At 31.3% G+C, this 24,838-nt stretch overlaps 2 protein-coding genes across 2 annotated transcripts in view; both read left to right on the top strand.

Annotated features, from left to right (window-relative positions):
• Positions 1-16,967: 16,967 nt before the first annotated feature.
• Positions 16,968-18,187, top strand: LOC128201065 (uncharacterized). The gene has a single exon (XM_052896661.1). It carries the CDS (start codon positions 17,137-17,139, stop codon positions 17,893-17,895), a length of 759 nt encoding a protein of 252 aa, XP_052752621.1. The 5' UTR covers positions 16,968-17,136; the 3' UTR covers positions 17,896-18,187.
• Positions 18,188-19,668: 1,481 nt separating this feature from the next.
• The window catches only part of LOC128201056 (uncharacterized), a 47,344-nt gene continuing 42,174 nt past the window's right edge, over positions 19,669-24,838 (top strand). Inside the window, exons 1-2 of the mRNA XM_052896639.1 lie at positions 19,669-20,377; positions 20,579-21,271. Coding sequence (XP_052752599.1) covers positions 19,669-20,377; positions 20,579-21,271 — 1,402 coding nt within the window. The remainder of the gene's footprint in view (positions 20,378-20,578; positions 21,272-24,838) is intronic.

The following is a 24,838-nucleotide window of genomic DNA, read 5'->3' as shown; positions in this document are numbered from 1 at the left end:
ATGCGTTCACTTTACAATAGACTAATTTCATTTTATGGGTAAAGAAGATCAATGTCCAATTGCCCGGTAGTGTAACGATTGGTTGATATAAAATATACTTATTATTATATATGTAATTGAATGAAAATTGAAGAATTTATTGCTGTCTCGATTTAAAACCGCTAAAGAGTGATTTTTTATCACACAACACATCACCATAATATTGTTTTATAGAAATTTAAAACAAAAGCGTTTACGCCACAGCCGCGCACTGTCTCTCAAGTGAAATTGGGACTAAATGAATGCCCATTTGTCAAGAGTAATTTCCTTAGTATTGAACTTGAAAAAATAGCAGACTTGGGCATATCCAAACTTTGTCTTGTGTATTGTAAAGATTATTGTTTAAATTCGATGATGCTTCGAATAATGTGAAGTCTATAATTTGGAAAAAATGCGCCAGTTTTCAAGCGAAAAATTTAGTTCGTGGAAATAAAAATCATTGGTGAAAATCGTATCAAACAGAATGTGTAGTACTTGAATAGGTATTTATATATTACAATTTAAGTAGATACTTGCTTATTTTAATGAGAGAAAAGAACTTCTTGTTCTACGGAAAAAGATAATGATCGAATTGGAATTTTATTTCTAAATTTCAAAATTTTTGGTCTGAACTATCAAACTTTCAAAATTACATCAAATTAATTAATTAATTCTTTTTGTACATAATAGTTATTTTTTACGATCTTTTGTTTTCTTTTCCGTCCACATACGATGTCTTACTGCCTCGTACATCTCATACTCGTATATGTAGGTTCTTTGTTTCTTAACAACCTTCGCGTAAGTACACTTTTGAGATAGGTACTGTACACTTTCAAACGCCTTCTTGAGGAGGGTTATTGGCTAAATAATAGCTCTCAGGAACTTGCCACCTTTCCGCAGAATGCGGGCGTCACGCACCCTTTACAATTAGATTACAACAAAGTACCTACCTAACTATTAACAGGATTCTAATCTGTAGCGATTCGTGTCTTTACACCTTCTACATTTCAATACCGAGGTCTATTGTGGTCATAATCCTGGTCGCCCCCTATTACGAGCTGAGCTAAACAAAATATAGTAATTTGCATAGGAAAGATATTTTTTCTTGTACGAAATAATTTGTTTTTTAGGGATAGTCCCTACATGTATTAATGATTATGTTAGGCAATCCGTTATTACGTGATTGCTTTAGGTTAAACAGATTTTGGATTGAACTGCTAGCTAGTTTTAGGAAAACGAACTTTTCAAATATCTATATGCTTAGATCTACATGTTTTGAGTTATGTTTGTATGCACAGATGTTTGTTGTCTGATTTTCATAACGTATATAGTTCATGAACTAGTTATTAGTTTCAAAAAAGTTTTCTTTTACGTATAACGTAATGAGATTTTGATAAAGATAAAATTAATTTATTGTATATATATATATATATATATATATATATATATATATATATGCAACTTCAACTCTATTACTATTAACTCTATTTACAAAATTTATTTTTTATAATAAATACGCATTATATAGTATAAGCTCTGAACCATACATTAATAATATTATTATACACAAACTATCTCTTATCTATGTTATCAGATATTGTAATACATGTAAAGTCACTTTGAATTAATGTGTATGTATAGTGTTGTTTTTGATTGATGTTGATGTATTGAAGACATGACTAAGCTGTTATAGATTTAGTGACCATAATTTGAAATTGCAATAGTTTGCCTCAAGTTTGTTTACAGCTTCTAATACTACGCCGTTGATAAGTTTTGGATATCGTTCCAGCAGACATAATCATAACTACTATAACCTGGCAGTCCGAGTCTGCATACAGTAATAAATATATAGTTGGTATCAGTCCTGGAATATTGGCAAAACTTAAATTTAAACTCAAAACTGCAGTACAGTTAATATTATCTATATTACCTACTGCAGTTTTGGTAAATTTATGTATAAGTGACATAATTAAATATATATCCAGTGATGGATTTATATTTTTCTAAAATACTTATGGGCCAATTGATCAACTATTACCCCGTCTAGAAAGAATAGAAGGAGGCACTCACTTGTATCTATTTACTTCAACTTGTATATGGATAAGGGCAGATGAGGTTGTAATTGAATTAATTAGCGATTAAATAATAAAAGTTTTTTTTATGCAACTTAGAATGTTAAACAAGCTGAAGCCCACCTGACGGTTACCACTTTCCACAGCTGATGGAAAGTGGTAACCATCGCCTATAGACATGTAAAATGAAATACGCATTACAAATTTTTATGGGGTTTTACGTTTGCTGAATGCCCCGCTTTTTATGTCTAGCGATTATAAGTCGCGGTCTATATGGCTTAATTGTTAATCCAGTACTGATTATGTCGGGTTTGAATTGATGAAGATTTTACCTAATATTAAGTAATTGTCGGACTGATATTCGTTTTTTTACAAAAAGTTAATCTAGTTCTAATTTTTTTATTAGGTATTGAGATTTTATCTCAATACCTAATAAAAAAAATTAGAACTAGAAATTAGTTGCAAACTTAATAAATTTACTGGAGATTCTGGAATAGGTGTAAACACATAAAAAATTAACATAAACGAAACAGTTTGATAATTCGCTTTTAATTATAATTATAATCAGATAATTTTATTTTGTGTATATAATACTATGTAATGTAATATAATGTAATAAGATTTTATATACAAGAATTAAGTGTATTTTTGCAATATCACCGACGACGACGTGTAGCAACATAAACCGAAGGCGAAGCTTTCAAGTATTTAACAAGGTATATTGCTAGTGCTGCCAATATTACAAGTAATAAAATACAGGACAACAAACTATATAAATGCACTCACAATTAATTCCTAAATATGTATATATAACGTAGCTTTATTCAAAAATTTCATATTTTAGCAATTTTTAATGAATAAGTTCTTAGCTATATGTTATGGACTGGACGTGAAAATACGAGTAGGAAGGTCTCGTTTATGAAGAGAGACCTGGTGGCACTACACGTAGGCTTAAAGTGGGTTGTCTGTCAGAGACGAGGTGCCTTCCCCACTCGTCGGCTGTAATGAGCTCTTACCTCGTTATACGGTCACGAAAAAAAGTGAAATTCACACAAAGGCGACTAATGGTGTTGTAACGTTTATTTTGAAATTGCCTTACCATGCGCGAGTTTGGTGTCGATATCTACTTTATACTATAAGAATAGCTATGTGTTTTACTAAAAGTATCGAAATGAAAAAATATATAAGAAACTTTTCCTATTAGTAAAATATGTTCACGACTACAAATTCTAAATGATGTAGTCAGAAGAAGTAGCCAACTGTTATAGTTGTGGTAAATGCAACACTCTATATAACCATGTTTCGACGTGCATATTAATAATAATATTATCTCTGAATATATTATAAAGCACCATCTAGTGCCAATCTGAGTAGAGCTTGTACTTATGGCTACTAGACAACTGATATATTATTATTCTCATGAATGTAAACGTTCGCATTGCGCGGTGTACAACTCAATAGTTTTAATGCTATCCAACTACATTTCTAATACTACATTTCTGCAAAATTTCATTGCATCTTGTTTGCAATAGAGAGACAAAGAGAGAGAGAGAGAGAGAGAGAGAGAGAGAGAGAGAGAGAGAGAGAACGACTTAACAATACATATATTAAAACAAAGCTTTAAAGATTTACCGTCGGAACATTTAACTAAGTGTAGTATATGGGTATTTAATGTGAAGTTTAATCACACTCGTATATGTATTTATTGTATATTTCCTAATAGGAATCTGAATATTATGATTTATTTTACTAATATGATGCTTATAATGCTGAAAATACTTATAATATGTGTAACGGAGGTGTACTAGAGACAAAAAATAATAAACAAGAAATAAATATACATCCAGATAGTTTAGGACTAGTAATAATTAGTCCAAAATTTGATGCGCCATTAAACGAATTAAAGAATGGAAAAGCAATCGGAAAGGATAAAATATTTATAGAACTTATAAAATATTCAGATACCAAACCTCTATTAGACGAAATTGTAAAATGATATAAATAATTTATAAAATAGGTGAGATTTGAGAAGATTTCAAAATAACTGAAACTATTGCCAAATCTCAGAAAGCAAATACTATAAAAATATGACGAACATAGAACTCTAAGCCTAATATTTTACACTTCCAAGATAATTATTAATATAAATAAATAAGAATAAGATAAAAAATAGAGAGCCAAGTTAGTGAAGACATGTATGGATTTAAAGCAAATAGAGGTACATGTGAGGCAATTTTAGCCCTGAGACTTATAATAGATAGAAGAACGGATTTGGAAATTAATGCACATATCGCTTTTGTAGATCTGGAGAAGGCTTCCGACAGAGTATATTGGAAGGATATAAAGGAAGTATTAAAGGCTTAGATTTCAGGGATAGAAGAATAATCTGCAAAATGTATAAATATATATAGAAACTGTAATAAAGATAGGAGAGGAAAAAGGAAAAGCAATATATATATATATATATATATATATATATATATATATATATATATATATATATATATATAATTGAATAAAACTGTAGAGATCGAAATTCTGTACATAGAAAAAAAACGCTAAAAACCGAATCAGGGGATGTTAGAAGTAAAATAGAACAAAACCAGATTTTTTAAAATTTTTGTTTCTCTGTCTGTTTGTAAGGGATCTCCAAGACTATTGGACCGATTTGAATGAAATTTTGTATGGTGGTACTTTACATCCCCGGAAAACATTTTAGATACTTCTAATCATGGAAAATTAATGAGTTCTCGTGGGATAGTTAAAAAACTATAATAACCTATATAGCTTAGTACACAACTTACTTAAGTAATTTTGACCTAAGGAACCGAGGAATAACTACATGGGACAGATAAAGGAAACACTAAGAATCATGCCATATAGGGAGGTCAAAGATATGGCAAGGGATAAAGCTGGCTGAAGGAATATGCATAAACTAGTTACACCGACATGAGGGAACTCTTAAATGAATAGAGAGAGATTAATAACAAAGCAGATGATCTTAAAAAACATGTACAAAATTTTTAAATACTTCAAGCATAGAATAGTAATAATTATGAAACTAGATGTTTATTAGCATAGTTGCTATAAATCTGCTATTTTAATATAGCTAAACCTTTCCATTTTTCCTTTGTCGCCATCCTATTTAAACTATCCTTTGAAAAATATCTCAATAAAATGAATAATTGGGCTAATCTATATATTGTCTCTGTTATTATATTATTATTCTTATTGTTGTCTCTGTATATTGGGTAATATATGTATATATAAAGACTTATAAAATCATCCTTTTGGGTCGGATCTTACATTCCTTCAACCTTATAGACAGAAGCTATAAGTATTACATGAGAGCTGTAACGTGATAAAAACATTCCCTTCGTATTCTTATTATTATTCCCTTTCCTATAAAAATAATTCGTTATATGATAGCTAAGAATGCCTGATACAATATTTGCAGGAATTCTCTGTAAAATGATACACTATTGTCTCTCTTACTGCTTCATAAAATCCGCTACCATGTTATTCTTAGAAATACGGGTAATTCCAAAGTTTCAGCTTTGAACACAATATATGTTCTTGATTTTTAAACGTAATAGATTTATTTCTTTCTACAATTTTAGTACTTATTTATATGATCCAATTTTTTAAATAATTTAGATTATAGTCAGATGATCGAAATTAATTAAAAATATATTTATATTTGTAAAATCAAATTTTGATTATTTAATTACTTAAAGATTGATTTAGCTTTAGTGTTTTTCATTAAGTGCCATCATGGAATGATATTAGTTTAGAACCTGTACTTTTTTATGCTACTTAGAAAGGCATATAATCTGATGGCTATTTAATGGAAAGCGGTAACGGTCACCTGTAGACATGAACAGCACTACAGGTAGCTTCACTTTTTATATTCGACAGATATTTAACTATATTTACATTTAACATTAAATACGAACTAGTTAAACTGACTGTCGCATAAAACAAATATTACATAGGTTTTCGATACATATGTATACCTAGTTCAAATGTAATATATCTAGTATTATATATACATAATACAGATGTTTATATTGCATACTATACTAGCTTTACCTGCGACTTCGTCATCGTGACCAGCATATACTTATTGATCATGATAAAAATTATCCTATATCCTTCTCTGTCCTATATACTACCTGTATAGGAAGTTTCATTGTAATTGGTTAAGCCAGTAAGGTGCTATAAGGTAACAAATAAACAAATTCACTTTCACATTGATAATATTAGTAAGGATTATAACCCACCAACATCAACATTACATATAATTTAATATTCATACGCTTCTGAAACAAAAGAATCGTTTAAATATTAATGCAACAATTAAAATGAAATATGTTCATTTAAATAATAACTGATAATTTTACAAAAGAATATAATAAATATGTCCCATGGCATTTATTTATTTACTCTTTTTTGCATCACTTAAAGAATAATATAAAGATAAAATATGTATTACATTTATGAAGTACAAAAGGTGGTCTTATCGCTAAAGCAATCTCTTTCAGACAACCTTTGGATAGAGGAGAAAGAAATAAAGATAGGAGCTATTTGGCGGTAAAGGTGTAAGTAATAAAGAAAGGAAAACGCTAATGTTAATAAAACATATGCAAATATGCACACCTTACATATAAGTAATTATAATAATTATGTTTCATGAATAAATATATAAAACATATATTTATATAATATTCATATTGTAAATATTTTATATATACATATATAATATTTACTAATACCTATTACGTATTTTTGGTTGGTGTACATCCAGAAATAGCTACTAAAAACCATCCCTATTCTTTTTAATATTTTAGTTACCTTATAGTTATTTGAAAAATTAAAAAATAAAGTTAAAGGTTTGATAATTGACCAAAAATTATCTTCAAGGTCTAGCAATATATTAAACGCATCAAGTTCAATAAAGATTAACTGTACGTTTCTATTAATTACGATTCGCCTCTCTCTGGAGGTATAAAACGCCGTTCAAAAAGACGTACGGCTCGATGGGATAGATATTTGGAGGTTATTCATATTGTTCTTGCACAATCAGGTACATTCTGTGCAGTTCTCAACTGACAGGTAATATCCCGTATGGGGAAATCCGGCAAACTGCCAGCGTATAAATAAACCCAATGACGCTGATGCCCTTGTTAAATGACGGTGTCCTCTTCGATGCGCGTTGGAACGAGTTCGTACGCATTAGGCCTCGACTCCGGTAGCTGCCCATAGTCTCTAAGGTGGATCCATTTTGATGTGTTTGCATGCGCAAACATTCTGGTGGCCAGGTTCTTTGTATATGTGCGAAGAGGTCGGTCAATGCGCTCCTATATAAGCGTCAAGCTTTACGCATTATTCATACATTATACACTAGTGATTAAGTGCGAAGTCAAGTGAAATAGAAATGTACTTCCTATTAGGTACTACATGAGATATTAAAACCTTCAAGAATTTCTTCATAAAAGTACGGCAACACACTTGCAATATTTCTGATGTCGCGAGTATGTATGGGTGACGGTTATCACTTACCTACTATTGGGTAATTTTGTTCCCTACGTATATATATATTATTATATTTAATTACAAAATAAGTAGGTACAATGCTCATTTTGTAATTTAAATAAGTAGAAATATTTTCTCGAAAGCTAGTAAAACGGAGAAAAACAACGGATAGACGAGGCGCTTCTGTAAAATATCGTAGATTAGACCAATAAAAGGGAATTGCTTCAGTGTTATAGCTCCGGAATCGTTATTGGTCACAATAACTTAATACTGGCACTTCTGTTGACTCACTGAAAGCTAATCGATGTATTGCTATATAGTACTGTTTTTCCACTAAATGTTATTGCCACATAATTTATTATGAATATACAAATAGTCCACGTTTGTTTGCGAAATAAGGCCATAAATGCATGTTGAGATTATACATTTACCCGCTAAAGACTTTTATTATATTTCGTTTTCATGTACGCGATTCCATATTCTGTACTTGTATATGGAATATAGCTCCACAAAAATTGACTTTAATCATGAGTATACACACACATATGTATGTGTGTATTAATGATTGAAGTACACGCACACGCACATGCACACGCACAAGCACACGCATAGTCACACGCAGACGTACAGGCACACGCACACGCACATGCACATGCACACGCATATGCACACACAAAGGGAGAGAGAGACCTATAAACAATGAGATGTTTTATATATGCATTATGTTGAAAATATTTTGATATGATACGCGGAATTGAGTGTGTAAGTATATTTTCCTTCGCAACAAGCAATGTTTGGTTCCACGAAGAAAAATAGGAGCTTTATAATCATCACAAAAAGAATATTGAACCAATACGGAAATAGAACCTATCAGTTGCAAATATTACCAATATCGGATCAAAATTTGCTACGAAATCGGGCAACATAATTATCAAGAAACTTCCTCTACTCTTAGAAATAAAAATATATTTTATTTTGTATCTGGTAATAAATTATCATTATGAATACGCTTCTGACTATCTAATTAGGGATTACAGCCGTGAGATTTTTTTTTCTTTTTTTATTCTAAAAGTATACGTATATATATTGTACATATGTGCAAAGATATTAATACGGATTGCGATTTTGATACAGAAAGATAGAAGAATAAAACGCTTCTAAAAATATTTAACATAGATCAATCTGTGCACTAAATTTGTTTCAAATCCGTTCATATATTAATGGTTGATAGAATATTCAATACAATAAACTACTTTAATAGCCATTTCAGGATTTTATTTTAATTATATACATGTGAACAGGAAATAATTAAACATTAGTGTGTACTCATATTGTAGATAAAATTCATTCAAAATACGAGTAGTTGTCATTATTATCATTTACGAAATATGGGAACATTGCAATTATTTGTCAATTTTCAATGTTTTGTTTTCTAAGATAGCATTACAGCTTTGGATGTTTCCTTATAGCGTATCTTTAATTTACGTGACTATTATGTTAGCGAAATTTATATATATATATATATATATATATATATATATATATATATATATATATATATATATATATATATATATATATATATATATATATATATATATATATATATATATATATATATATATATATATATATATATATATATATATATATATATATATATACACACACACACACACACACCCATGGTGTATATAAGTTTAAATTGTGATGATTTGATTAATATATTTCATTTTATCGACAACAATGAGTAGTGAAAGTAGCGAATAGATATGTCGATATAATGTGTACTTATTTATGTTAACGAATTAGTTTATATAGTAGTATTTAATTAGTCAATGAAACAGCAGACGCATTTCTTCGTTTAATTTTCTATATATATGCCTATCAGGGGCATACGGGTATACGACCCCGGCCTCCCGAGCCGCTACAGTGTCCAAGTCCTTTCCGAAACTGCAGTGTCCCCTCCTTTTCTTTTCCCACATAAGTCTCTTATTCCTCTCATTTACAAATATCCTTTACGTATTTCCAACATTCCCTTCCTTTTTTCCTCAATCCTTTTCTCCATACCATAGGTGGCGAAAACCACCAACAAATGCATTCCCAAAGAGGGTAGACGTCAGGCTGGCGGCCGGTCGTAAAACTAAAAGCCAAATCCTTTAGTAATATGGATAAAACCATATTACGCCGACCCCATATAATAATTGGGATAAGGGTAGGAAGACGACGATATATGGCACTAGGCATGCACGCCTCGTCACGATCGATTGATTGGGCGGTTGATTTAATCGATCAACTGATATTAAAAGTAGTAAAGTAATAAAGGATTTTCGCTCCAAATAGTACCAAACATGCGTACTTTAAGACATAATAACCAAGTAAAATAAACACGCATTCATATTTATAATAGTAGTAACAATTGTGAACTTCACATTTATCTGCACATATGAAGAATTGGACATGCACTGTGCTGAAAGGATGACACCAACACGGGACCCCGTCACACCAATAGGACAGTTAAAGTCGTCGGCTATTTGGGAACGTTATAGCCGTAGATTTCAAGTAAAGATAGACATAAATAGATGTAGTAACTGGATGTATTTTGCGTGTATTTTTTAATAAGCATCTTCTCGAGGCTCTTTTTGGACTTCGTTATCACTAGGAATGTACTTTGAAAAAAAGTTTTGATAAAAACATCATCAGGTACAAGGGAAATTTTTTAAAAGCTTTGGTGTGGTAGGGAATTTCATGTCATTAAGTCTTCATTTTTAAAGTAGCTTATAAATAAGGTGTTATTATTTTATACAAGAAACATACTTAGTTTTGTTATAAACTGAGGCATTGACGTCATCTACCTGCGTCTTTCTCTATGGTTATAGTAGTGCAGCACTATCTGTCTTTGTGAATTTCAAGTTTAATGATGAATAGACTGGTTGACTTTGGGAATTCAAATATTCGGTCTTCGATAAAAGCTTGACCCAGTTGCTAATTCTGTACTATTTTTTATAGGTTTGATGTTCTTAAGACACCAAGAAAGTAATTTCAAGGAAAATATAGATGAATAATTGATTTATCTCTTAACTGCTATGAGTTTTGTATTGTATAATGTATGTTTTGTAATTCAAGAACTGTATATTAGTCATAAGAATAATAATCATCAGCTACTTGATATATTTTCTGTATACTACTTATACATCAGCTATCAGTATTATTAGCCAGAAACCAATTAAATTTTAACATACAACTTATACGTTATTGTAACCATAAAGAAATAAATAGGAAAGCCACATCATTTCACTGCTGAAATGTTTTAAGGTTAACAATTTTATTACTATATTTTATTATTATATTAATTGCTGATAATTTTAAGTAAAATATTTCTCGGTACATAATTTTTGTCATAGTATCTTGATACGATCAAACTGAAATTGTCTTAAGAAATCTACCAAACAATCGTTTCAAGTAAGCCTTTTTCCTAAAACAATCAACCCTTTCCTTTAAACAATCATCCTAATAATATAGACTCGATAGTACTAAAGGGTTACACGACACTGTAAATTAACTGAAAGCCGGCTTGGGTCTATCCTTTTCGCCTTCCCCTAAAGTATTACTCAAGAAAAAGTTACCCAGGAAAGGGTATTTTGTAAAGTCATTTCATGAATTTAAGCGTCCGAACTGATAATAAATATCTGTGTTAAGTAAATTATAAACAGGGATTACCCCGTAACGCTGCTTTATTAATAATACGGTTCTTTGTTTGTAACTACGGGGAGGGCTTCGTGGGTATCACTGAGAAGTTGGCATGAGAGGGGGATCTGGAGGCGTGTACCTTTCTCAGTAAACATCAATTAACAGTTTCGATTAAAGACCTTAAGCGATAAGTGGCCGTAACGACTGTCAGATATAATAAAAAGTTGATTACTTTGGCAGCGTTAATGATTGTTGACTTGTTTTAAGTGTTTATTGAATAACAAGTACGAACTCACCAGTTCCGTGGCGGTATGAGGGTTTAGGGATCGGATATCGGGATACTTATGTACATACTTTATCTTACTAATGGGATTTGAAGTTTGTTACTCAATTACAGTTGAGTGGATTGTTTCAATACATTTTTGTATACAGATAGATTTATATTGTGACTGAAACCAATGTCAATTTCACATAAAAGTATGTCTTTATTCTTATAATATTATTATTACAAACTTTATCTTAACATTGAATGTTAATCTTAAGGAATAAGGGGTCAAAATTATGTAATAAATTTTGAACTTCTCGTATCAACTAAAAACTAGACCCACTGCGTTAGTATTTAACGATCAAATTGTTACGTTTTAAATAAAAAAATAAGAAACATTTTTAACATAAGAAAAACGTATGTTTTATCTATGCTCTTACAATTATAATGTTGAAAATGTATCTTTATTATTATTGTATTACATTACAAGTATTATAATGAGAAAAATAAAACTTCTATACATTTGAGTGTTTGTTTTTTAATAACGTATTAAAAATTGAATTTAATTTAAATTAAATTTTGTACATAGACTATATTCTAAATTAAGATATGGATAGTTATTTACCGCGACTTAGTCCACGTGAATTAGTTTGGATATATACCAAATTTCATTCAATTTTGTTAAGCCGTTTAAGCGTCATTGAATAACAAATATATAAACATTTTAATAAACTTTCATATTTATTATATTAGTTATTTAATACTAAAAATAAATAATAAAACCATGAGCAAAGCCGCGGAATATAGACAGTAATATTATAAATGCGAATAAGTGAAGACATTGAAGGTTAACTAGTCAACCATACATAAATAACTGATTTGAATGACATTTGGTAAACAAATAGACATCACATACGCTGGTGAAGCCAGCTATTATAGTTAGTATATAAAGGTAAACATATAATCAATTATTTGTTATATTGTAATACTATTTTATTGGACGAGGGAATTATTCAGGTAGGTGAATAATCCGCTTAGGGATAATTACTTACTTTCCTTTTGTTTCCATGACTGGGGTTCATTTCGCGATATTAACTTATAAACCTTCATTTTGTGGAATGCAGACGTTTCTCTTGCTTGTTTATAGGTTTATATTGCTTCTAATAATTTAATTTAATTCTAAACTGACGCCACCTTCTAATCCTTTTCGTCTTTCTCTCCGGCATTTGTGTTTAATGTTTTTTAATTATAATTGTATATTTCCTTTGAACCTTTTGCAGGTTTCATTTTCTCCCACGAACATTGTTTGAATTAGATTTATTTATTTCTTTTTAAGAGAACGTATAGCTTGATTCAATCATAGTCAAATTACATTTATGTTAAGCCATAAATAGTTTTCATAATTTGCGTAATTACACAATCAGTTTACACACACACATATATATATATATATATATATATATATATATATATATATATATATATATATATATATATATATGTGTGTGTGTAAACTGATTGTTTGATATATATATATATACGAGAATATGTAAAAAAGAAACAATAATTACAAGGTATAAACTTTGTTGAGACAGTTTTTAACTTAATGTGTAATAATAAAATATAATAATTATTTACAATTTAATTAGGATTTAAAAACAATGATTATTATAGTTAGACCAATGTCTTTACTATTGGGGTGAAAAAGATTATTAGTATTAGTAATGGAGTCTAACGGCCCCATTATTAGCAATACTAATCTGCCAGAGTGACCTCTACACGGTTCTACCGTTTTGAAACTATAAATTCTTGATGAATTCATGATGGGTCAAGTGACCTATTATTAACTTCATCTATCATCTCTCACTGGTGCTCCGGTAATGCAGACGGTGTTACCATTCCACTATCATACAATAAAAAAATGTTGCCATTTAATACAAAAAAAAAATATAATTTCTACATAATACAACATAAAATAACTAGTCTTATTCAAACTAAGATATCTTACAAGATCAATTTAGAAAGGTCTATTTTTAAAATTGGTCCGTTTGTGAATCGATTTCTAGACTTATTTTGCGTGAAGCAACATGCTTACCCTTGTGCCGAGGAGACTGTTAATCAATTTACGAAATAACTTTTTAAAAGCATTCATGAATTATTTTGATACAGTAATGATGAAGAATATTAGATAAGGTCAAATTCAGCCTGATTAACTGATAATAAATATATTATAATTTTTTCACGAATTGAGAATCTCCTTCTTTTGTTATAAACGACTTAAAAAACAAGGAAATCTCAATTTATTTGTTAATATTTTGTAGAATAGAATAGATATAATCTTTATTCTAATAGACTAGACTACAAGCAGTTTGTAATAATATTTTTTTGAGATTCTACTGCTAGGTACGGAATATTACTATCTGCTAAGAAAAACTCGCAAGAAACTCAACAATTACTCTTTTCAGTTCGTTTATGTACAATATAATTTTACATTTGTATGGGTTTTTTCCAGCCATTAACTGTCCACTGTTTAACAGTCTTACCCATAACGGGAGTTTTGCCAGTAATTGACACATTTGGCAGGCAGGTTGGCAACCGTAGTTAGGTTTTTAGAGCAGTTTTAAGAGGGACGTTGCTGCCCATCCCTCGCCTTTCCTTAGTCTCTTGACTCTTACGACACCCATGAGAAAGGAAGGGGCGGCCTATTTTATGCCGGGGTCACACATGGCTAATTTGTACGGGTACTGTGTTTATAATTAGCATTGAGTTCTATTTATATGTACTATTTAATGCGAAGTAAGCACGCAAATAAGAGCAGTCCCCATAAGTAGCATCCGTTCACGAGTATGACAGACGAAATTTTGGATTATATAATAAACTATATGTCATGGTAGTAAAATTACACAGTCATGAACATGTAAATTCTTATACTATTATTAATGTTATATATGTGAATATAAGTTTTTTGTGGTCACCTCTCAGTAAATAAAAGACTTAATCAATTATTATGTTTATTCACATATGTTTTAATGTCAATTTACATATTTACTAATCACATACACGTTTTAAACATTATTAGCCAGTGAACATTTCCCGCTTGTAAGGACAAAGTCGTCAGTTATTATAAATTGACTTCTTTTTATATACAATAAAATAATGCTTCTCTCTTTAGAACTCTTGGCAAATTATGTATAAATGTTGAGTTGTAGACACGATTCTTGAAGAATGAGAAACAAAATATGAATGACTGATGTTGCAAAGGAGCATAATTATTTTAGACGATATAATGTAGCTATTTACGAGCGAGCTATTTACTTACATGTGTAAAATATGTTTTCAGTAATCATTATCTTAGCTATTATCCGTCCATAGCTAAACATAGGCCTCTACCATAGACTGGCATAAAGAACGATCTTAGGCCACTTGCATGCACTGACTCCCTGCAATGCATTTGAAGTCGATATTCTATATAGTAAGGGGTCGTCCTTCACTGCTTTCGTACGGAGTTGCCATTCAAGAACCTTGTTTTCTCATCGGTTGTCGGTTCGTTGAGCTATGTGACCAGCCCATTGCCACTTCAGCTTGCTTATCCTTTTTGTTTGCATATACTTAAAGATTCTGTAATAATACTTATTACAGAATTTTTAGTAAGAAGTCTGAGCGTATATTTCATAACGTATTTTCGCAAATGTTTAACTTAGATAACTAAAATTTTAAAGAAGGGTTAAGAATAAAAGAAAAGACATTATATATTAATTTTAGCATTCGTTTACTTTATTTCACGTACAGGGGAACATTTGTATTATATCTATTTACGGTCTATGTTTGAATAATTTATATGAAAGAAAATTATAAACAAAGCTGTTGGATAAACAGTAGTGTTGGTACTTAAATTATGAAAATGTAAAATTAAATAGAAATTGAATTCAATAGAAATTAACGATGAAGCATATTATGTTTGCTCTCGGTTAAAAGTTGGCGGTGTTATTGGGGAAACTTTTCAATTTACCTACCAACTTAACTTCGTTCTGAAGTCTAAAGAGAAGCCAATGAAAAGGGTAGGTACCTAAGTCTTAATTATACTGATAAGAACGATCTCGGCTCGCTCTATATAGGGTTGACATTTAGTTTTATTTCTTAGTTATGGTAAATATATGAAATATCTGTATACAAAATTGACTATCGTATAATTTTATTAAATAACGAAGTGCAATCACATGCAATATTGTTTTCAACGAATATTTTTGATTTATAATATTATTATGCACCACAATATGGATATCTAGAAATATATTAGGATCGTAAATAAAAACAAAGTTCACAATGCAATTTTTCGTTTTTATTTCCATTTATTTAAATACCTGTGAAGACTATATACGATACAGAGCAGCCCTATTATGGACTTTTTCAATTTGACTAGGGTACCTAAAGTTGAACAGACAGGCTTTTAACCTTGTTGAGTTCTCTTTCGGAACCATTGATCTTCTTTATATCTAATATTTTAATCATTTCGCCCATTTGTTATTAATGACAGTGGTATTTCTATTTATACATTAGTCTCTTTCAGTGTGTGTTTGTAATGCAAAATACCATCATGTAATCGAAGGTGTGATTGTGTTTTTTTTTAAATATTATTTGTATTATAGGAAACTTACCTACAACTATACTAACAGTATGATATTTATTCAAATAAAGTGGTTTTCAACTTTTTAACATGAATTATTTCATGAGCAATTAACTTTTGAGCGCGGTACAGCTTAAGGCCCTAAAAATTAATAAAATTGATAATGTGGATATAAAAGAACGTGTAAAAGTAAACGTTCTATTTCATTACTTTTTGTTTGTTTATGAAATTATAATTGCATTAGAGAAATAATTCACTAATAGAAAGTGCTAACTATGGCACGAAGGACGTGTCCTTGGACATTACAAATTACTCCGTAACGCCCACAGTGCCCTTCATGAGTTGGCATATTTGAGTATGGCTTCATGGTTTCTTGTATCGGATATCAAATTAACTTTTTTATTATTTAGATTTAAACACGGATATATTACTATTTGACTGTACTCGTATAAATAGTTAGAAAAGTACTTACATAACTTACCTAATTAACTCATATATTATTAAAAATAATTCTCCATTCTTTATGTTCTTTTTGAAAGGTAAAAAGTAGAAAAAATTAAAAAAAAAAACATATATTCCTTTTTTATTGTATACTTCTTTGTATTTGTACCACAAAAGATTTATTATGAAGTAGTTTTGTACTTAATGTATGAAAAATAACTTTGTGTAATTCAATCATCTTTGTTATCGCGATAATTTTTAACCAATAACAAATTCTATATAAAAAAATTCTATATAAACCATCTATAATATATCTTTTTTCCCCGCGGGTAGTTGTACAAGACAGACGTATAAATAAGTTGCCTACTTTATAAATACATTTTAATTGTTTTTATTATTTATTTTAATCTAAATTTATGTACCAACTTTAATTACTGCTGTTATCTGCCAGTGGTTACGTTATCTCCTCTCTAGTTTTCCTTAATAAAGAAATGGAGTCAATTCAAGAATCTCTAGAACAAATGAAGGAACATTTCTCAAGTAAGATGGCGGCATTTCAGGAGGATCTTCACAAGGCTAGTACTGCACCGATTACCCTTGCTTCATTAGCAACGGACTTCAGCGATTTCAAGTCCTCCATCTTAGCTACATTGAAGATTCTACAACAACAGGTTGAGGTTATCGCCAAGCAGCAAGACCAGCTTGAAATGCGCAACCGTCGCAAAATCCTTCTTGTGCATGGTGTTCAGGACAGCGGCAAAGACACATCTTCAGAGGTGATAAAAATTATTACTGAGCGACTCAATCTACCCATCACTGAAGATTCCATCAGTCGCAGCCACAGGATGGGACGTAAGTCTGGTGAGAAGCCTAGGCCAATTTTGGTGAAGTTTCGCAATCTTGAAATTAAGGACAAAGTTTGGTTCTCAAAAACTGGGCTCAAGAATAGTGGCATCACTTTCTCTGAATTTCTTACCAAGGGCAGACACGTCGCTTTTATGGCGGCTCGGAAGCATTTTGGTATATCCAAGTGCTGGACTCGTGATGGATCGGTGATTGTCGATGGACCAGACGGTAAGAGACGACGTTTAAATTCAATTACTGAGTTGAATCGTCTAATCGATTCATTGCCGGGTACAGGTACTGGTGAGGTCAAATTGCCAGCAAGTGTTTCGGCCGCTTCGAAGACAATGGATAGGCGGGATCAGGCTGGATTGAGTCGCACTAAGCGAGTTACCAAAAGAATTTAGAATTGTATAAGTTAATATTTTAATTAATTTAGTTTTTTTTTTTTTTTTGTAAGTGGGTGTTTGGTTATTTTCGCTCTGCTGGTAGATGGTTATTTATTTCATGACTTTATTTATGGCTGGCCCTATTTATTTATACTATAATTTCATATGTCCATATTTTACATTATTCTGTGCTTAATAGTGATAATCTTGTTGTTTTTTTTATTATTTACTAAGTGCTAAGCAATGTAACATCAAATCTGTCAATTTTCACTAACTACTAATCTGGCTCATTCTCATTGTATCTTTATACTTCTATTAAATCCTTTTCATTCACATTTTTGTATTATAACACAACAAAACACTTGTAATATTTTACAAATTTGTTGCATCAAATGCCGCTAGAAGTTTACTTGTATTTATTTAGCTCCGTATTTTCAACTGTCAGATGTAATGAATATTTAATGAAACTGGGTATAGATAGAATAACAGATCGAATTATTAGAAATAAGCAGGTAGATTTTGGGTGTGTATTATTGCCAGTACTGATTAATTGTTTTGTGTAGTTATTTTTTTTTATGTATTCCGTTACATGCAATAATTAGTTTTTATCTAATTTATAGAAGTTTATAGAATGGGTTTAACAGCCAAAATATAGAATGATATCTAATATACTATTAATATTACTACAAATAACTGCATGCGGGGTGTACGTATCCGGGCCCACTTATATTTAATTTATTCCTGTGTACTCCATTTTAACTGAACAATTATGTATTTTTTTTTTCTTTCCTTTTTTTTTCTTCTTTCTGTTGTGATAATGTGTTTTCAATATTTGCTTTATTTATGAATATTTGTTGTTTATTGTATACCAATTCTGACAAACCACTGGCGGGTAGATGTTTTAACGTTATATATTTTATACGATTTTTATTATTATATAAATAATATATTTGTTTATTAATTATATATCACACACATTTTATGGACAATGATATAAATGATATTTCTATATCAGTTTCCTCCTCTTCCTCTTCTAGTGATGACAGTTTTCATAGCATTAACATTCCTCTAGACGAAACTTTGCATACTACATTTTCGGATGTAGTAAAAAATTTCAATGCAGTACATATTAATGCTCAAAGTATTCCTGCCCATTTTTCTGACATGTTAGACTCATTTACTGATAACAATATTCATGCTATATTTGTGTCGGAGTCTTGGCTGAAACCTTGTCTTCCTTCTATCGCTTACTCCCTTCCTGGTTTCCATCTTATTCGCTGTGATCGCACCGGTAGAGGTGGTGGTGGTGTTGCCATATATCTTCGTACTCATATACCATTTAATATCGTTTGTTCCTCTAACTCCTCTAATGAAGCGGAATTCCTTTTTCTTGAAATCACCTTATCCCACTCCAAAGTCCTTCTAGGTGTTTTCTATAGCCCTTCCTCTTCTGTAGATTACTTTTCCTCTTTTGAATATCTCCTCGAAAACCTTACCCCATCTTTCAATCACACGATCATCATGGGTGATTTTAACACCTGTCTGTTGAAAAATGATAGCCGAGCTTACCGTCTTAAGTCTGTTGCCAGTGCTTGTAATTTAAATATTTTGCCTCTCCAAGCAACCCATTTTTTTCCGAATTGCAATCCTTCCTTACTTGACCTAATCCTTGTATCATCTCCCGAACATGTTTCCAAGTTTGGTCAGCACACCGCTGATGCTTTTTCCTTTCATAATCTCTTATACCTTTCCTATAAAATCCGTCCTCCTAAATTAAAGCGTAGAATCCTCATGCAGCGCAATTTTGGGGCCATTGACATGGACCGTTTGCGAAAAGATGCATCGGAGTGTGACTGGTCATCTATTGCAAATATAGGTTGTGTAAACATACAGATACAAGAATTTAATCAACTCGTTCTTGACCTTTATGATCGGCATGCCCCAATCCGTTCCGTCAGAGTCCGACATCTGCCTGCGCCCTGGCTCACTGAGGATATTAGAGCTATCATAAACAAGAAAAATAATGCTAAAACTAAATTTAAAAAAGACCCAGACAGATATCGTGACAACTACGTGCGCATCAGAAATCTCTGCAATAAGATGTGTAGGGAGGCCCAACGTCGCCACATCCATAAATCTGTTGAGAATGGAGATCCAGCAAAAGTCTGGAAATTTCTTAAATCTTTAGGAGTTGGAAAAAAACACAATGAGAGTTCCACTAGTATTGATATTGAGAATCTTAATAGACATTTTTGTTCCTCTTCTATTGTTGTTCCTAATGACAAATTAAAAACACTGTATTATCTTTCTTCGCTTCCAACTCCTGATTACACTCCTTTTGTTTTCGGACAATTGTCCGATTGTGATGTTGAGAGAAGCTTACTGTCAATATCTTCTAATGCTCTGGGTACTGACAACATCAGTCGTGCTATGATCATGCCTATCCTTGATATCCTGCTGCCAACTATTACTTTTCTCTTTAATAATTCATTATCCTCAGGTATTTTTCCTCATATCTGGAAAGAAGCCTTTATTATCCCCCTACCTAAAAAAAATATCCCCACAGTTTTTTCGGATTATCGACCTATATCCATTCTTCCCTTCCTTTCCAAAGCTCTGGAAAAGTTAGTACATCAGCAACTCAACTTGTTTCTGTCCAAAAATAACCTTCTTAATCCTTTGCAATCTGGTTTCCGCGCAGGTCACAGCACGACTACTGCTCTTGTAAAGATCTCTGATGATATCCGTTTCGGAATGGATAGCTCAGAGCTGACAGTTTTAACATTATTAGATTTCAGTAATGCTTTTAATACCGTCGATTTCGACATTTTGTTGCAACTGATGACTTCTCTCAACATATCTCCAACGGCAATTGAATGGTTTCGTAGTTACCTGGTTGGACGTCGGCAGCGTATTCGTATCAACGACTCTTTGTCATCTTGGTGCAGTACATCTGCGGGCGTGCCCCAGGGTGGCGTCTTATCTCCTCTTTTATTTGCCTTATTTATCAACAATATCACGTCTCAGCTTCGGTCTTCCTACCATCTTTATGCAGACGACCTTCAAATTTACTGCCGGGCTCCTCTTATTAATATTTCTGTTGCAGTAAATACAATAAACGAAGACCTTGAACGTATATCTGTCTGGAGCAAATCCTATGGTCTTGCTGTAAATCCGACCAAGACCCAGGTTATAATCATAGGTAGCCCTAGTTACATTTCCAGAATGGCTTTGAATGACCTTCCTTCTGTAGTTTTTAATGGAATGAAGTTAAACTACAGCGACCGCGTTAAAAATCTCGGCATTTGTTTTGATAGTACTTTATCCTGGTCACCTCAGATTGCTGAGATTAGCAGGAAGATGTTTGCGGCAACTGGATCCCTTTACAGGTTGCGTAAGGTTCTTCCTATGGATACCAAAATTGCGCTTGCTCATACATTGCTCCTCCCCATCCTTGACTACGCCGATTCCTGTTATTCAAATGTCACTGAAGAGCAGTTAAATAAACTTGAGCGTCTTCAAAATTTATGTATACGGTTCATATTTGGACTTCGCAAATATGACCATGTATCCCAATGTCGTACACGACTCAAGTGGCTCTCTATCCGTCTTCGTCGTAACTGGCACATCCTTTCCCTTCTTTACTCAATTCTCTTTAATCCAGTTACACCTCATTATTTAAAAGAACGTTTTATGTTTCTTGGAGAGAGCAATTCTAATTCTTATTCTTTACGTAGTACTGACAACCTCCAACTCATAATTCCTACCCATTCTTCCTCTTTCTACTCCAAATCCTTTTCCGTGCAAGCAGTTCGTTTGTGGAACTCACTCCCTACCTCTATACGGTGCGCTCAATCGTTGCCCATTTTTAAAAACTTAGTTAAAGCCCACTACCTATCCTTATAATCACTTAGTCCTACGTATTTCCAGTTTTATGTGTGTTATATATATGTGTATTAATATGGTATATTTATGTGTATTTATGCGTATATATGTATATGTATGTATATATATTTATATGTGTATGTGTATGTATATATATGTATATGTTTGGTTGTATGTGTTTATTTATGTATGTATATGTATATGACTATGCTGTCACAAATATTATTTTTTACAAATCTATCTTTTTTAACGCGCCACCTACCTACTTATGCTTTAATCCTTTCTACCCAAAGGTTGTCTGGAAGAGATTGCTTAGCAATAAGACCGCCTTTTGTACTACACTATACTTATTGAAAATTGTTTTAACAAATCATGTTATGTTGGTGCAATAAAGTGTTAAATAAAATAAAATAAATAAATATAAATTGATTGTTTATATACTTTTATATATTTTTGTATATGTACTTTACAAAGAATTTAGTTAGGTTAACTTAATGATTTGTGCGGAGATAGAATTATTATTTTGTTTTAATTCCAAAGCTGATAGTAGATGACGCTCTGTTCTAAACAACAACACGCTACAATTTAATTCCCTGGAAATCAGGTTCTAGCATTGTAGATTTGAAATACTTAGTATTGTAATATTTTTTTTACATTATACTCAGTCTTTCGTATGCGGTGTTTCATTTCGGGGATTTTTGGGTTGTCTAATACTGCGGCGCGTACCCCATCAAAATCCATCTGAGAGATAATCCTCAGCGTAAATTTTATTCTAGTCATAAAAAAATCTCCTAAAGTTTCATATCACTATGTACACTTATTGCGTAAATGTACGACTCACAGATAAAAAAATTGATAAAATATTTTACAATGTTGATACTAATTGGAATTCTTTGTCTAAATCTCTGTAAACCTGTTAGATTTCGATGTAGACCGATGCTACTTATCGGCAAGACTAGTATGCTGGTTTCAAAGTGTAATTAGAAGCTAAGTTAGTGTACTGCTGCGCCGTGCTAGGTGTATGTGTTCGTTTAATTAAGTCTTTTGTGAAGTCTAGAATTAGACACAATAGGTATCTAATGTTAGTCACCTCAGAATTTTAGTGCTCCATCTAAAATCTTTTGCAGAGTTCCTTTGTAAGAAAATAAGTTTGTGGCTTACGGGAAATTACCCATAACTTTAGAAATATGACTTACAGAATAGGTAAGAATTATTAATTTCTATAAGAAACCGGACGGAATGAAATTATATTAAACTTTTGTAATAAAATAGACTCTGTTATGCTATTTTTTATCTTTTACAATAGTTATTTTTATAAATACTAATTATTAAGAGGTAAAATTTGTGAGTTTGTATATTCGGGGTAATCTCTGGTATTACTGATTCGATTTCAAAAGTTCTAAAGAAGCTAAAACATATATAAATGTAGACATTTTATTTTGGCAAATATATATTATTAATAATTAATCACAATAAATGTAACTGAAGTCAAATTCAATTATATAATGTGCGCCGCCTGGACAGTTTGAAATAAAGAAATGAAACCTATAGCAAATATATTTACTTTTAGCTTTACAAAAAAGTCTGTGATACCATATATCAAAATTTTATGGCTCAACCAAAAAGATAGTTTTTATGTTAAAAGTAAAATAAATTTTACTAGCCGTTCATTTTAAAATATCAGAGTATATTAGTGCAATACTTACTTTTTAGTATTTCACTTGAATTTTTCTAATTCCCCTTGCATATTTTTATATTTTTGGTACATTAGAGAGCTAAATAAAATACAATAAATAAATACTTTTACATACGTCAAAATACCAGCCTTATTTTAAGCTGATATAATATTATAATCATCATTATATCAGCTGGTAACTCTCCACTTTTAAATATAAGCCCTCCCTCCATAGACTGATATAAGGAACGGTCCTTACATCCACTAGCTCCCTGCAATGCATTTGATATCGTCGTTTCATGTAGTGGAGGGGTGGAGGTTACTGCATCTGCTTGAACAGGGCCGCCAATCAGGAACTTTTGTTCCTTATCGGTTGTCGGTTCTTCTAGCTATGTGATCAGCCCATTGCCATTTCAGCATTCTTTCATGCCTTGTTTTGTTACAATTAAGAAAATATCTAGGCAACCGTGCTTTAATTGAAATTTTGACATTTTTCTTGTTAAACAGTATTTTTTTTAAATTACATATATAAGTTTCTTTCTTTTGCACCATCAATGCACCATCAGGTAGAACTGTTATTTGATATATTATTTGACGTAAAAAACTGTCTAGAAGAAGAGGAAAAATTACATTTAACATTTTTTTATAGCATGCGGTTCATCTGATGGTAAGTGACTACCGCCACCTATGAGCATCCACAACACCAGAGGCATTGCAGATGAGCTGCCAGCCTTTTAAAGAGGAATATGCTCTTTTCTTGAAGGTAGCCTTCAATATCATATCGGTTCGGAAATATTGGTGTTGGAAATTTAAAATAGATTATTTATATAGTCGATTAGTTGTTATATTTCACGTGTGAAATTTTCAGATTATGAAAATTTATATTTAAATTCATAGTTACTTTATTAGACAATATTCTTTAAACCAAACATATAGAGGATCATTAAGAAATACATATTAATAACAACATGCCAGAAGAAAAATTGCATTACGGTTTTTTGGTGATATAATAGACACTTCCTTGACAATAAAATATAGTATTAATATTTTCAAAATATCTGTAGTGTCTGTATAATTCATATTAATGAGAAAAACCTGAAATAAAATCGCGCCAATATACCAAGCTCGTTGGACCAGCAGTAGGCCGTTAATGAGTTATTATGTTATTGTTTGGTACTTAATATTGTTTTAATACTTTGCAAATAATTTAATTAAGACAAAGTTTATTAACATAAAATATCAAGTTATCTTTTACTTTGTATATTTATAAGGATATCGACAAAATTGGAAAGCGAGTCTAATTTTGACAAGACTCTGTAATAATATTGATCAATGGATAAAAAGTTTCCGCTTAGAATAACTTTAGGGTAGTCATGTTTAATGCAAGGGAAAACATTAAGT

The sequence above is a fragment of the Galleria mellonella genome, unplaced genomic scaffold (assembly GCF_026898425.1).
Source record: "Galleria mellonella isolate WM207_F2 unplaced genomic scaffold, CSIRO_AGI_GalMel_v1 utg33, whole genome shotgun sequence".
NCBI lineage: Eukaryota > Metazoa > Arthropoda > Insecta > Lepidoptera > Pyralidae > Galleria > Galleria mellonella.
The sequence above is the reverse complement of the archived record's forward strand: the minus strand, read 5'-3'. Positions and strand labels throughout refer to the sequence as shown.